This window comes from Panulirus ornatus, chromosome 11 (assembly GCF_036320965.1).
Source record: "Panulirus ornatus isolate Po-2019 chromosome 11, ASM3632096v1, whole genome shotgun sequence".
In the NCBI taxonomy this organism is placed as follows: Eukaryota; Metazoa; Arthropoda; class Malacostraca; order Decapoda; family Palinuridae; genus Panulirus; species Panulirus ornatus.
Window position 1 is genome coordinate 61,775,495 of NC_092234.1, and position 13,104 is coordinate 61,788,598.

Genomic DNA, 13,104 nt, shown 5'->3' on the forward strand with positions numbered 1-13,104 from the left:
ATATGGATTCGTGCATATCTGAGACATTGAAGAAGTCCATTTACTTTTTTTTTTGGGGTGAATCAGCCGGTGATTCTGATTACTGAGTGTACATGTAGTATAAAGGTTGTTGCTAGTTATACACATGCGAAAAGATCATGAGTGGCGAGTGTACGTAATACGCAGGTAAAGCCATAAAGAAACGGAAAACACGAAGCTTCAAGCGCATTCTGCAGAGTGAGATGTTCTCCTCATGATACAACCTCGCCAAAGCTGACTGTTAGCTCGCGCGGTCTAACCTCATTTCTGCAGAGTCCGGTAATACAAGGCTCCTTGGTTTGTCTCACATGGTATCAGCTCCCTTTACGAAAAAATAAAATCTTTTGCCCTCAGCTCGTAAGATCTGACACTTAACTTTTCAACCGCTGTAGTTTCCATTTCTTCTCTCCTAACCTGAAACGATTCATCAGGACTACGTCACCTTCCTCTACCCTTGAGAACCCATGAGCAACCCCGTCATAATAATGTGTCTGTTTCTCTCTCAGTTTGTGTATCTTGTGTGTCTTCCACATCCGCCGTGATACTAGGCCACAACAGTGCCTCAGCTACAGGGACCACAGTCTCCATCTCCTATACATCATTCTCTGAGCTGGACTTGTGTCTAATCCCTGAGGTGGAATGTTCCTTGTGTTCAGCAGTGCCAGACACATAATGGTCACTACTAGTCTTCTATATTTCACGCAGCAAATCTCTTAGCACTTTTGACAGTTAGCTCTGCCGCTCCGTTTCCCTTGTTGTTATAATGGGATATCGTAATGCGTTATGCCCCATTTTTCGTAAAATTAAGTATGCCTCACGGCGGCATATAAGGGCTATTGTCTTTAATCATTTCATCCGGAGTGCCATGACGTGCACAGAGAACCTCCAGCTTAGGTCAGACTGTCTTTGTCCGACTGTCATACAGCTTATCTATCTCCCAGAAGATAGGTAAGTAACAGACTGTCATGAGGTATTGTCTATTGTAAAAATCGAGCAGGTCAACTCGTACCTTTCTCCAGGGCTTCTCTGGACATTCATGGCTCAGGAGTGGTCGTTTGGTATGTGCTGCCTCATGTGTCATACATTTTACACAAAGCTTTCTTTTACGTCAGCATTCATGTCTGACCATTTGACATTCTCTTTGGTTCTACACAAACATCCTTGAACCCCACGGCGCCCAGCATGCATGTGTCCCTTAACTGAGGTGTAAAGCCGCTAGAAATAGCTTGAACTTCCCTTGAACGTGGTCAGACACCTTCTGCGTCCTACTCAAGTTACTGGCTCCACTCTTGTCAATCCTATGAATTTCATCCACACTCTTAATGATTTTCAAATGAACATTCAGCACCTTCGTGTCATTGGCAGTGTAGATATCTGAGCTATCCCGACAGATGTTTTCTTTATCTTCTCGGCTTTTTTCAATCAGAATCAACATGTTCATTAACAACTTATCATACATTCAATCACAAAATTCACGTGATTTTTGCCATACTCCTTAGAACAGCCGGTTACTTTCCCACACCTTCATCCATTTCGTGATCACATCTGTTTAACTGAAATTGTGGGAAAAGGAGATTATTTTTTTCACCCACGATAACAGCTTCAAATTTTCTGAAGACATCGGCTAACACCAGTTAACTCTAAGACGGGCCACACTTGCCAATGTAAGTCATCTTTAGACCTTCTAGACCAAGACATTTTGAAGCTAAGGCAACCTTGAATTTTTGTGGGTTTGGATCAAGTCTTGATAAAGGAAGATCATTTTCAAATACCTATCGCCGCCACATCTTCCAGTCGTGTACCACACATGTCACCTGGATGTCCAAACCTGCAGGTGGAGACACATCAGAAGCTGCAGTACTGTACCCCGTTGACAAACTCTTAACTTCCCCCTCCATGTTGCCTGGTGCAGTTACGCCTCCAGACTCAGGAAGAGAATAGCAAAAAGCAGCAAGATGGACCACAACAACGACAACGGAAAGTCACGTTAGAGAGTTGTCTCTCGGGCTGCCGAGGTACTGTGTTGCTGTGCCATGTAGTTCTTACTTGATACTACCATGGGACGGTATGGCCTGACCTTCCTGCTCCAATAGGCCAATGTACAGACAGGACGTAAGTAGAGGCAAGATAAGAAAATGTTTTTGTTTTTTTGACCGAGAGACAAATGCTTTGCGCCGAAACAAAAGCAAAAGGACCCAGTCGCTTAGTGGCAGTAACGATCATTCAAAATGTTGAGATGGTAAAATAAGAAACTAAAACAAACAAACAAAAATACTGTTGCATATTGTAAGAGTTTATGTGTATTTAATTAGTGATGATTACGATTTTCATACTTGGTGGTAAGGGTTGCTGCATGTGTGTTTATATTTGTTAATTTAACTGATGTAAGTGTGACGTAAATTTCATATGAGTTGTTGAAAGTGTTGCAGACATTGTTGAAGATGACGCTACTGATGGTGTTGTAGACTGTAGTGTTCCAGGCGGGTTATACGAGTTAGTTATCGAGGAAAGTGTAAGTTTGCAGGGACTTGCATAATGATGATCCCTGCAGGTAGAGGGTTCAATGTTCATTGGGTATCCATAAGTTACGTCCATCAAATGACGAGCCACTTGTGTTTACAGATACAGTATGGTGTCGGTGAGGTCAATATTACCTTGTGTGGTGGTGGTGGTGGTGATGACGGCGGTGGGGATCACAGGAACGGTCCAGAGGAAGATCACAAGCGACTCCTGTGTCAACATCACTAATGAGACGCCCGCCAAGAGGAAGAACTGTTATGGTAAGTTCAGAGCTTCTGTACCACACCTCCTAAGACTATGTTGCAACGTCCAGAGTCTCTGTACTCATAGTTACATCACACACACACACACACACACACACACACACACACACACACACACACACACACACACACCACTATATTGCTACAACTAGTCATGACTTAATGTTCAATGAAGTGCATAATCTATAAACCGTAGTATTTACTCTGTAAACATTCCTGTATATCTGCCTCCCTGACATTGTAGCTGTACCTCACTCACGTGCTTATCTGGAGCGTGGAAGTATCCAGCCCCACCTGGATCTTCAGCTCTTTTTTGATCAGTTAACTAGCTCTGTTATGACCCAATTCTGTAACATCTGTAATACCTCCACTGTATATTTTCAGACGAAAGGCTGTAAAGGTCTTTTTCTAACTGGGTTAACACAGACAGTGCAAGTTCCTTATAATGCACCTCCGTGGTGTAGCAGGTAGCCTTCACGTCTCAGTTATCATAAGATAAAAGGGAGCAGTTTGGTAATCTATAGATCCCCTCCACTTACCGCCTCTTCAGCAGAAAGTCACAGGACCTTTGCAGTTCTCACGTTCGCTAATTCCATCAGAGGTTTCGATCCAGTTACCAAATAATGCAAGAATAATCAAAGGCATCAGAGATGCCTTATTTCATGGCTTTCAGACTTCCTCATTGAGCGTTGTCAGGCAGTACTTTTCGCGGAGCCATCTCCACCTTCCAGTCCCTCATCTGTGGTGTACCACATGACTGGAAAACGGGAACACTTAACATCTACCAGAACTGGACCTTTGCCAGTCAAGTCACCATCTACAAAACCAAGACTGCAGAGCAACCTCACTTCCTACTGTGTCCTACCCCTACTGTCATAGTAGACCCAAGACTCCTCCAGGCTTCTCAGTCCACTGAGCCTCTTGGTGTTACTTTAGATGAGAAGAAAAGCTGAAAAGTGACTCGTCTGTACTATTACCAAACTCTCCAGCTCGTGTCTCCTACGTTCTTTGTCACTGGGCTCCCTAGCCTTGAAATCAACGGCATACATACAGTTTTTTCTACCTAGACTCACATATGCCTCCCCATCTGGGTGTCCTGTTATCCAATACAGTGGGGAGGGAAAATACCAGAAAACGTGCAGAGAAGAGCATGCAAGATCATCCTTGATCCCTCTTACAACACCTAACAAGAGACGCTAAACGCACTGGTCGTCCCACCTCCCTCATACCATCAGCCTGATCTCATCCGATGGTTCGGGAAGAAGCTATTTCCCCGCCGTCATCATAAATCCCATGTCTCCCAGGCGCCACAACCACATCGAGCACATCCGAGCTCACACACACACACACACACACACACACACACACACACACAGCAGCAGCAGCATGAACAATCCCATCCTAGCCACCGTGAACACCATCAGTGATCAACAGAGTGTCATGTTAGTTGTGTGAAGGCTTAAAATCCTTTAGAGTTTATGCTTTGTGTATTTTCTCTACATTTTCAGCATCTTTCTGGAGTCACTTCAATGAATTATTGGTAAATATTATTCTTATCATCACACACACACACACACACACACACACACACACACACACACACACACACACACACACACACACACACACACACACTCACTCACCCACTCACCCACACACACACACACACACACACACACACACACACACACACACACACACAAACTACACATACGCAAGTTCGCGCAAACATTACAAATATTGTGTGACAGTAATGGGAAGTCGCTTATGTTTACATTACAACTACCATAGGTCAGGAGCGGACGAGAGAGTGTGTTATTTCTTACATTTGTATCAAACTTGTTGATGAGTCATGCTGTCGTTCTAAGAGGTGCCTCCTTCTACAGGCGTCGCTCTGATGGTGGCGGCAGCGAAAGGCGACTTACGACGGATCGAAGATGTCCTGGAGAAGCGCGATACTTCCTACGTGCTGGCGTACACGGAGAACCAGGGTAATGACCTCCCTCCTCAGGCAACATCTGTCTCTGTACCAATACGTAACCCTTCTCACTCTTACAAAATATTCAGTGTATCTTGTTGACCTCGCCTGCTTGGTGGCCTGTACCTGCTTACGGCTCCACACATAGCTGTGTGAGACCTTCCTCTTACCTGACCTTGACCCAGGACACTGACCTGCCTCTACCTCCACTAGTAGCAAGAGAAGGTTTAGATGTTCATCATATGTACATGTGCCATCGTTCAGCACCTGGCCTCGTGGTATACGACCTAGCGACTATGTACATCATGTCTGATATTCCCGAATTATCTAAACTACAGCCAACCAGTCGTAAGCGATTCAAAATGAATTTCCAGTAATCTAGCCAGGTGAAATGTTATTTGACATGTTAACTTTCTTATACGCCTGACTATTTCCCTAGTCATTCCTCCATCCTTGCTTATGTTGAGCACAGTTTCGGAAGTACAGTTCCTAATACTTTCTTCTCTCAGAGTCACAGTTGTCTTAGAATATTTCATTTGAATTCCTTCACATATATCCAGCTATACTATACGCTTACGATTACGCTTCACATGAAGAGTCTGTCATTATTCCAACACCAACATTCCTGTTGCACGACTGATGGACCTTGACTCTGCAAACTTTGACGTCATCTGCCTTAAGATCTGTCTTCTTAAACATTCATTGTTTTCCTCAGTTTCACTTACTGCTCTCCGGGTCTTACAACCTTCATAACTTTCTTCGTCTCTCTATATTCCCCCGGGTTCATGATATCCTCTTACACTAAAGCTGAGGATGTACACTACAGGATTTGGTTGAAATCTTCCCATACAGATAGTGTGGGGGCTCCAAACTTTACGTTTTCATTGTCAAATGATCGAGAGCAAATTACCAACCAAACACCATCTTCATGTTCCTGACCCTGACAACCGTTTTTCCATCACTCAACAATTGTTTTTTGCTCGTAATCACATATGTTATTTCTACTCAACTACACTTTCAGTTGGTTCATCTGACCACATTTTTGTCAGTCTCTCTGAAGTCACTACTCCTCTTCCATTTGCCTCCTCTAAACTCCTCATATAGGCACTTTAAGACCGGAGACTATACTAGCTTACAAAAATAAATTTCCTTTTTATTTCTACCCCTCCTTAAGGAGTGCTTCTCCCTCTACTGCGCGTATGACAATCACTTTTGCGTAAATGGAAGCACATGTTCCTTTCTTCCTCTGACACTGCCTATTCTTTCATGCCGTCGTCCAAACCTTCTTCTTCTGATGCCATTCAAGGAAAGGACCTTGCATATTAGATCTGGGGAAGTTCTTTTTCCTCCGGCTTTCATTCAATATTCATCTCCGGCCGAAACCATAGCAAATATACTGATCGTAAGGCGAAGCTCACTACTGTTAAAAGGAAGTATGATAATTTTCCTTCTATAATGGATACTTCCTTTTGCTCTTTGGCCAAAAGTACTTTTTGACTGTCGCTTAATCTTTCCTTTGGTGTGGTGACTATCTTACCATGTACAGATTAGTGTGGTAACTATTTTACCACGAACAAAATGGTATAGTGACTATCTTACTGTAGACAGGACAGTATGGTGTCTTTCTTACTATGTACAGGATGGTGTGGTAACTATCTTGCCCTGTACAGAATAATGTGGTGACTATCTTACCATGTACAGGATGGTGTGGTGACTGTCTTACCACGTTCAAGCTGGTTTGATAAGATTACATTATATCATATTATCTTGAACAGTGAAAAGTTTTTATCGAGGATGTAAGGCATGTGTACGTGTAGGAAGAGAGGAAAGTGATTGGTTCTCAGTGAATGTAGGTTTGCGGCAGGGGTGTGTGATGTCTCCATGGTTGTTTAATTTGTTTATGGATGGGGTTGTAAGGGAGGTAAATGCAAGAGTCCTGGAAAGAGGGGCAAGTATGAAGTCTGTTGGGGATGAGAGAGCTTGGGAAGTGAGTCAGTTGTTGTTCGCTGATGATACAGCGCTGGTGGCTGATTCATGTGAGAAACTGCAGAAGCTGGTGACTGAGTTTGGTAAAGTGTGTGGAAGAAGAAAGTTGAGAGTAAATGTGAATAAGAGCAAGGTTATTAGGTACAGTAGGGGTGAGGGTCAAGTCAATTGGGAGGTGAGTTTGAATGGAGAAAAACTGGAGGAAGTGAAGTGTTTTAGATATCTGGGAGTGGATCTGTCAGCGGATGGAACCATGGAAGCGGAAGTGGATCATAGGGTGGGGGAGGGGGCGAAAATTTTGGGAGCCTTGAAAAATGTGTGGAAGTCGAGAACATTATCTCGGAAAGCAAAAATGGGTATGTTTGAGGGAATAGTGGTTCCAACAATGTTGTATGGTTGCGAGGCGTGGGCTATGGATAGAGATGTGCGCAGGAGGATGGATGTGCTGGAAATGAGATGTTTGAGGACAATGTGTGGTGTGAGGTGGTTTGATCGAGTAAGTAACGTAAGGGTAAGAGAGATGTGTGGAAATAAAAAGAGCGTGGTTGAGAGAGCAGAAGAGGGTGTTTTGAAATGGTTTGGGCACATGGAGAGAATGAGTGAGGAGAGATTGACCAAGAGGATATATGTGTCGGAGGTGGAGGGAACGAGGAGAAGAGGGAGACCAAATTGGAGGTGGAAAGATGGAGTGAAAAAGATTTTGTGTGATCGGGGCCTGAACATGCAGGAGGGTGAAAGGAGGGCAAGAAATAGAGTGAATTGGAGTCATGTGGTATACAGGGGTTGACGTGCTGTCAGTGGATTGAAGCAAGGCATGTGAAGCGTCTGGGGTAAACCATGGAAAGCTGTGTAGGTATGTATATTTGCGTGTGTGGACGTGTGTATGTACATGTGTATGGGGGGGGGGGGGGGGGCATTTCTTTCGTCTGTTTCCTTGCGCTACCTCGCAAACGCGGGAGACAGCGACAAAGTATAAAAAAAAAAAAAAAAAAAAAAATCTTGAACAGAGTGGTTCACCGCCCGTGTTAGTACATACATTGTGCCACCAGTGACTAACCCTCCGTTACCATTTACAGGGATTCGCAAGGGGTATACGGCGCTCTTCTGGGCCGCCGAGAAGAACCACAGCAAGGCAGTGGAGATGCTGGTGAAGGCTGGCTCCGACGTCAACCACACCAGCAGTGCCCGTGAGTACTCCTCCCACACTTCACCAACACTGGGCTTTCCACTCTGGCTCTTATACCTAGGGTAGCCCTCATACCTAGGGTTGCCTTCATACATAAGGCTACTCTCATACATAAGGCTGCTCTTATGCCTAGGGCTTTGATCATGTACAAGTATGTCTTTATACCTAGGGCTCTACTCATACCTAAACCTCCTTCATACCTAAGACTGCCCTCATGCATAGGTCTGCCCTCATACCTAGGGTTGTCCTAATACCTAGGATTGTTCTTATACCTAGTGCTCTCATAGGAACGTCCTCATACTTAGAGCTGTCCTCATACCCGGTGCTGTCCCCATAACTAGGGCCTGTCCTTGCACCTTAGACTCACCTTATATACCTAAGGCATTCAGTATACTAAGGGCTCTCCCAGACCAAGGGTTCGTTTTCTATTCAGGGCTCTATACCTGAGGCTCTCATCGTGCTCACTTCATTCCTTGGGCTGTGTTCATACCTAGAGCTATCCTTACATTACTAGACTGTCCTCACACTTTGGGCTGTCTTCATAGGCTGTTCTCATACTTTAGGTTGTTCTCATACCTAGGGCTATTTTCATACCTAGGGCTATCCTCATATCGAGGATTGGTCCTCAAACTTATGACTGTCCTCATATCTTGGAGTGTCTTCATATCTGCGGCTGTCCTTATACTAAAGGCTTTCGTATTTGTGCTATGTATGTTGTCTGCATTCAGCAGGTCCTCAATCATTTTCTTCCATTTATTCACCACTCTATGTAAAAGGACCTCTTTCATTTTTTTTTTCAATAACTTTCTTGCTTAATTTCGTGTTATGTTCTCTAGTTCACAATCCCGACATCTGTCCAAGGACTGTTCACTGTTCACGTCAGCGATGTTATGAAATCTTAAAGATTATGATGACGTCACTTCTCATTCCTCTCTCTTCCACGTTGGACACATTATAAAGCTTCTAGCCTTTTTCCTGTGACTCAGCTCTCATAATTTTGGTTCAGTTTTCCCCTCCTCTGGACCTTCTCTATTCGCTCTTTGTGCTTCTTTAGATGCGTCGACCAAACCAAAGAAGCATATCCTAGTTTTGGCTTATGTAGTACATGAACAGCATGCGGAATACATCCTTATCCAAATAATTGAAAGCTGTTCTAATATTTGCCAGCAGAAAATATATTTTTTTAACTATTCTCCTGAAATGAGACTCTGGCTACATGTGAAGGACGATGTCGACTCCGAAGTCCCTCTCACATGCAGAATCCTGAAGCTTATATCCTGCAAGATAATAATTATATTGAAGGCTTACTTCACTTTGCCCCAACCTCATCACTTCACATTAGCACAGGATGAATTTCATCAACCACGTATCAAACTTAGGAGTCTGCTTAGGTCCACTATTAAGCAGACACAATCATATATTCACTTTTCACTTCTCTCATGACCTTTGCACCATCTGTAGATATATTCAGGTAGGACTCCATACGTTCAGTTAAGCCATTTATTTGCATAGATCAAGAAGAGATATGGTCCCAGTACGGTACCCTGTGGCACTCCTCGACCTGTTAAGAGAAGGATTCTCAGACATGCGTCCATTTTCCCCCCTTCCAGTGAGATAATCTTCGATCCATTGAAGAAATTTTCGCTTTATTTCTATCTTATGATCTAGATCTTAATCAGCCACCCGTGTGGTACACTGTCATGTGTTTTCTGGCAGCCCAGATGTAAACAGTCCACCCAACCTTTACTTTTGTCCAACGCAGCTCACTCTCTCGTAGAAATCTAAGAAGTTTGCTACATATGACTTTTCTTTCCCCCCAAACCGTGATGCTTCTCACTGTGGTAACTTCTCCTCTGTAGAAAGTCATCCACTTACTTTCTAATTATCTTTTCAAAACACCTTACAGACCACAGTCGTCAGGAAGACCTGTCTTTAGTTCAGTGCTTCCTCCTGGTTTCCCCTCTAATAGATAGGCATTACGTTTGTTCTTTCCAGTTCTCTTGGCACTATGACACTCTCCAGCGACATCTTGAACAGAATTCTAGAATTATTATCTGTCAGTATCTACGCACATTTTCTAGCACATGTAATGAAATTTTCACACATTCCGTGGTCCTCTTAGATCCTTCACCTCTTAACCTATCCTATAGGTCAAATCAGCTTCCGTGGTTCCATTCGCTGCCATGTCCACTTTCAGGCTTCTAAAATACTTCACATCCTCCAAGTTATATACTCAGAATAAACCCGGATATAACATGGAACGTTAGGAGCCTCACTGCTATACATCCAAAGCAAAATATTGAGAGTAATAAGTAACAGAATATTGCCGTGTGTTTGTATAACAAATCTAATATGGTACATACATGAAAGGCAACAGCCATAACAGAGACAATGATTAAGAGTGATACAACATTCCCAGGTAAGGATATAGAATAACACAGCATGAGACAGACAGCTGGAGAGGTGAACAGTGGCGTCCTAACTGGTGGGTGTTTGTCCACAGTGTTCACGGTGGTGTATCTGCTGGCGGAGAATGGCGCTCTCAGCTCCCTCAAACTGGTCCTGGAGAAGAATGCTGTCTCTGATGTCAGGACCAGAAGAGGTGAGTGACGTACACACACACACACACACACACACACACACACACACTTTTTTTTTTTTTTTCAAAGGAAGGAACAGAGAAGGGGGCCAGGTGAGGATATTCCCTCAGAGGCCCAGTCCTCTGTTCTTAACGCTACCTCGCTGAGGCGGGAAAATGGCGAATAGTATGAAAGAAAGAAGAATATATATATATATATATATATATATATATATATATATATATATATATATATATATATATATATATATATATATATATATATATATATATATACACACACAAATGTAGTACATATGAACACGCAGTCTCATAGAACACATAAGGCCCTACAGAAGCAAGGATTTTGGGTAATAAACTGCTTACCATCATGTTAAGGTAATAGACTAATTAGTCATGTTAAGGTAATTAATTGTTTACTATCATGTTAGGGTAATAGACTGATTGTCTTCATGTTAAGAAAATAGACGTCATACATCGAGTCTTTTCTCATTATGACACTGTATCTTCTCTTGAAAATTTGTTACATATCGCCACAAGTGTATCGTGGTGTATCGTGTGTTACGATAATGTATCTTGTATCACCAATGTATATTGTATCACTGATGCACCTATTATCGCTAATGTATCATGTCATGTCCTAAGTGTACCATGGCATGTCACTTATGTATCATTTCATGTCACTCGTGCATCAAGTCGTTTGTTTCATATGTTTCTAGTGTAACATATCATGTCGTTAATGTATCATATCACTCATGTATAATGTCATGTCACAACTGTATCATGTACCATGTATCATGTATCATGTCACAACTGACAAGACATTAGTGTGTCTTATCAGTTACGTATCATAACCTGTCACTACAGTGTCATATCATGCCAGTAGTGTATCATATCATATCATTAGTGTATCATGTCAGAAGTATATCGCATCATGTCACTAGTGTATCATATCATGTCAGTAGTGTATCACATCATGTCACACTTGTGTATCACGTCATGTCACTAGTTTATCACGTCTCTGGTATATCACATCATGTCACTAGTGTATGACGTCATGTCACTAGTCTATGACGTCATGTCAGTCGTGTATCACGTCACGTGCTGCTGGCAGGCCACACGCCGCTCATCATGGCCGCGTGGTACGGGTACCCGGAGGTGGTCAAGCTCCTGCTGGAGAAGGACGCCAACCCCAACGCCTCCACGCCCAACACCCGTGAGTACCCCACCTCTCTCACCACACCACCCATCTGTACCTGTCTGGTGTGGTCTCTATAGCGCTCAGTACCTGTCTGGTGTGGTCTCTGTAGCGCTCAGTACCTGTCTGGTGTGGTCTCTATAGCGCTCAGTACCTGTCTGGTGTGGTCTCTGTAGCGCTCAGTACCTGTCTGGTGTGGTCTCTATAGCGCTCAGTACCTGTCTGGTGTGGTCTCTGTAGCGCTCAGTATCTGTCTGGTGTGGTCTCTGTAGCGCTCAGTACCTGTCTGGTGTGGTCTCTGTAGCGCTCAGTACCTGTCTGGTGTGGTCTCTGTAGCGCTCAGTATCTGTCTGGTGTGGTCTCTGTAGCGCTCAGTACCTGTCTGGTGTCCTTTCTGTAGCGCTCAGTACCTGTCTGGTGTGGTCTCTATAGCGCTCAGTACCTGTCTGGTGTGGTCTCTGTAGCGCTCAGTACCTGTCTGGTGTGGTCTCTATAGCGCTCAGTACCTGTCCGGTGTGGTCTCTGTAGCGCTCAGTACCTGTCTGGTGTGGTCTCTGTAGCGCTCAGTACCTGTCTGGTGTGGTCTCTGTAGCGCTCAGTACCTGTCTGGTGTGGTCTCTATAGCGCTCAGTACCTGTCTGGTGTGGTCTCTGTAGCGCTCAGTACCTGTCTGGTGTGGTCTCTGTAGCGCTCAGTACCTGTCTGGTGTGGTCTCTGCAGCGCTCAGTATCTGTCTGGTGTGGTCTCTGTAGCGCTCAGTACCTGTCTGGTGTGGTCTCTGTAGCGCTCAGTATCTGTCTGGTGTGGTCTCTGTAGCGCTCAGCACCTGTCTGGTTGGTCTCTATAGCGCTCAGTACCTGTCCGGTGTGGTCTCTGTAGCGCTCACCACCTGTCTGGTGTGATCTCTGTAGCGCTCAGTACCTGTCTGGTGTGGTCTCTGTAGCGCTCAGCACCTGTCTGGTTGGTCTCTATAGCGCTCAGTACCTGTCCGGTGTGGTCTCTGTAGCGCTCAGCACCTGTCTGGTGTGATCTCTGTAGCGCTCAGTACCTGTCTGGTGTGGTCTCTGTAGCGCTCAGTACCTGTCTGGTGTGGTCTCTGTAGCGCTCAGTACCTGTCTGGTGTGGTCTCTGTAGCGCTCAGCACCTGTCTGGTGTGGTCTCTGTAGCGCTCAGTACCTGTCTGGTGTGGTCTCTGTAGCGCTCAGTACCTGTCTGGTGTGGTCTCTGTAGCGCTCAGTACCAATCTAGTGTGGTCCCTGTACCGTTCTTTAGCAGTCTGGTGTTGTCTCTGTACGTTTTCTCTGTAGCTGTCTATAGTGGTCTCTGTAGCAGTCTGTACCAATTTGAATTAGTGTC

At 44.3% G+C, this 13,104-nt stretch overlaps 1 protein-coding gene across 2 annotated transcripts in view; it reads left to right on the plus strand.

Annotated features, from left to right (window-relative positions):
• LOC139751598 (uncharacterized) overlaps positions 1-13,104 on the plus strand; it is an 83,692-nt gene that overhangs the window by 51,238 nt on the left and 19,350 nt on the right. For both annotated transcript variants that reach the window (XM_071667198.1, XM_071667199.1), the window contains exons 2-6: positions 2,641-2,798; positions 4,688-4,792; positions 7,842-7,952; positions 10,455-10,553; positions 11,665-11,766. In XM_071667198.1, the coding sequence (XP_071523299.1) occupies positions 2,641-2,798; positions 4,688-4,792; positions 7,842-7,952; positions 10,455-10,553; positions 11,665-11,766 (575 nt within the window). The remainder of the gene's footprint in view (positions 1-2,640; positions 2,799-4,687; positions 4,793-7,841; positions 7,953-10,454; positions 10,554-11,664; positions 11,767-13,104) is intronic.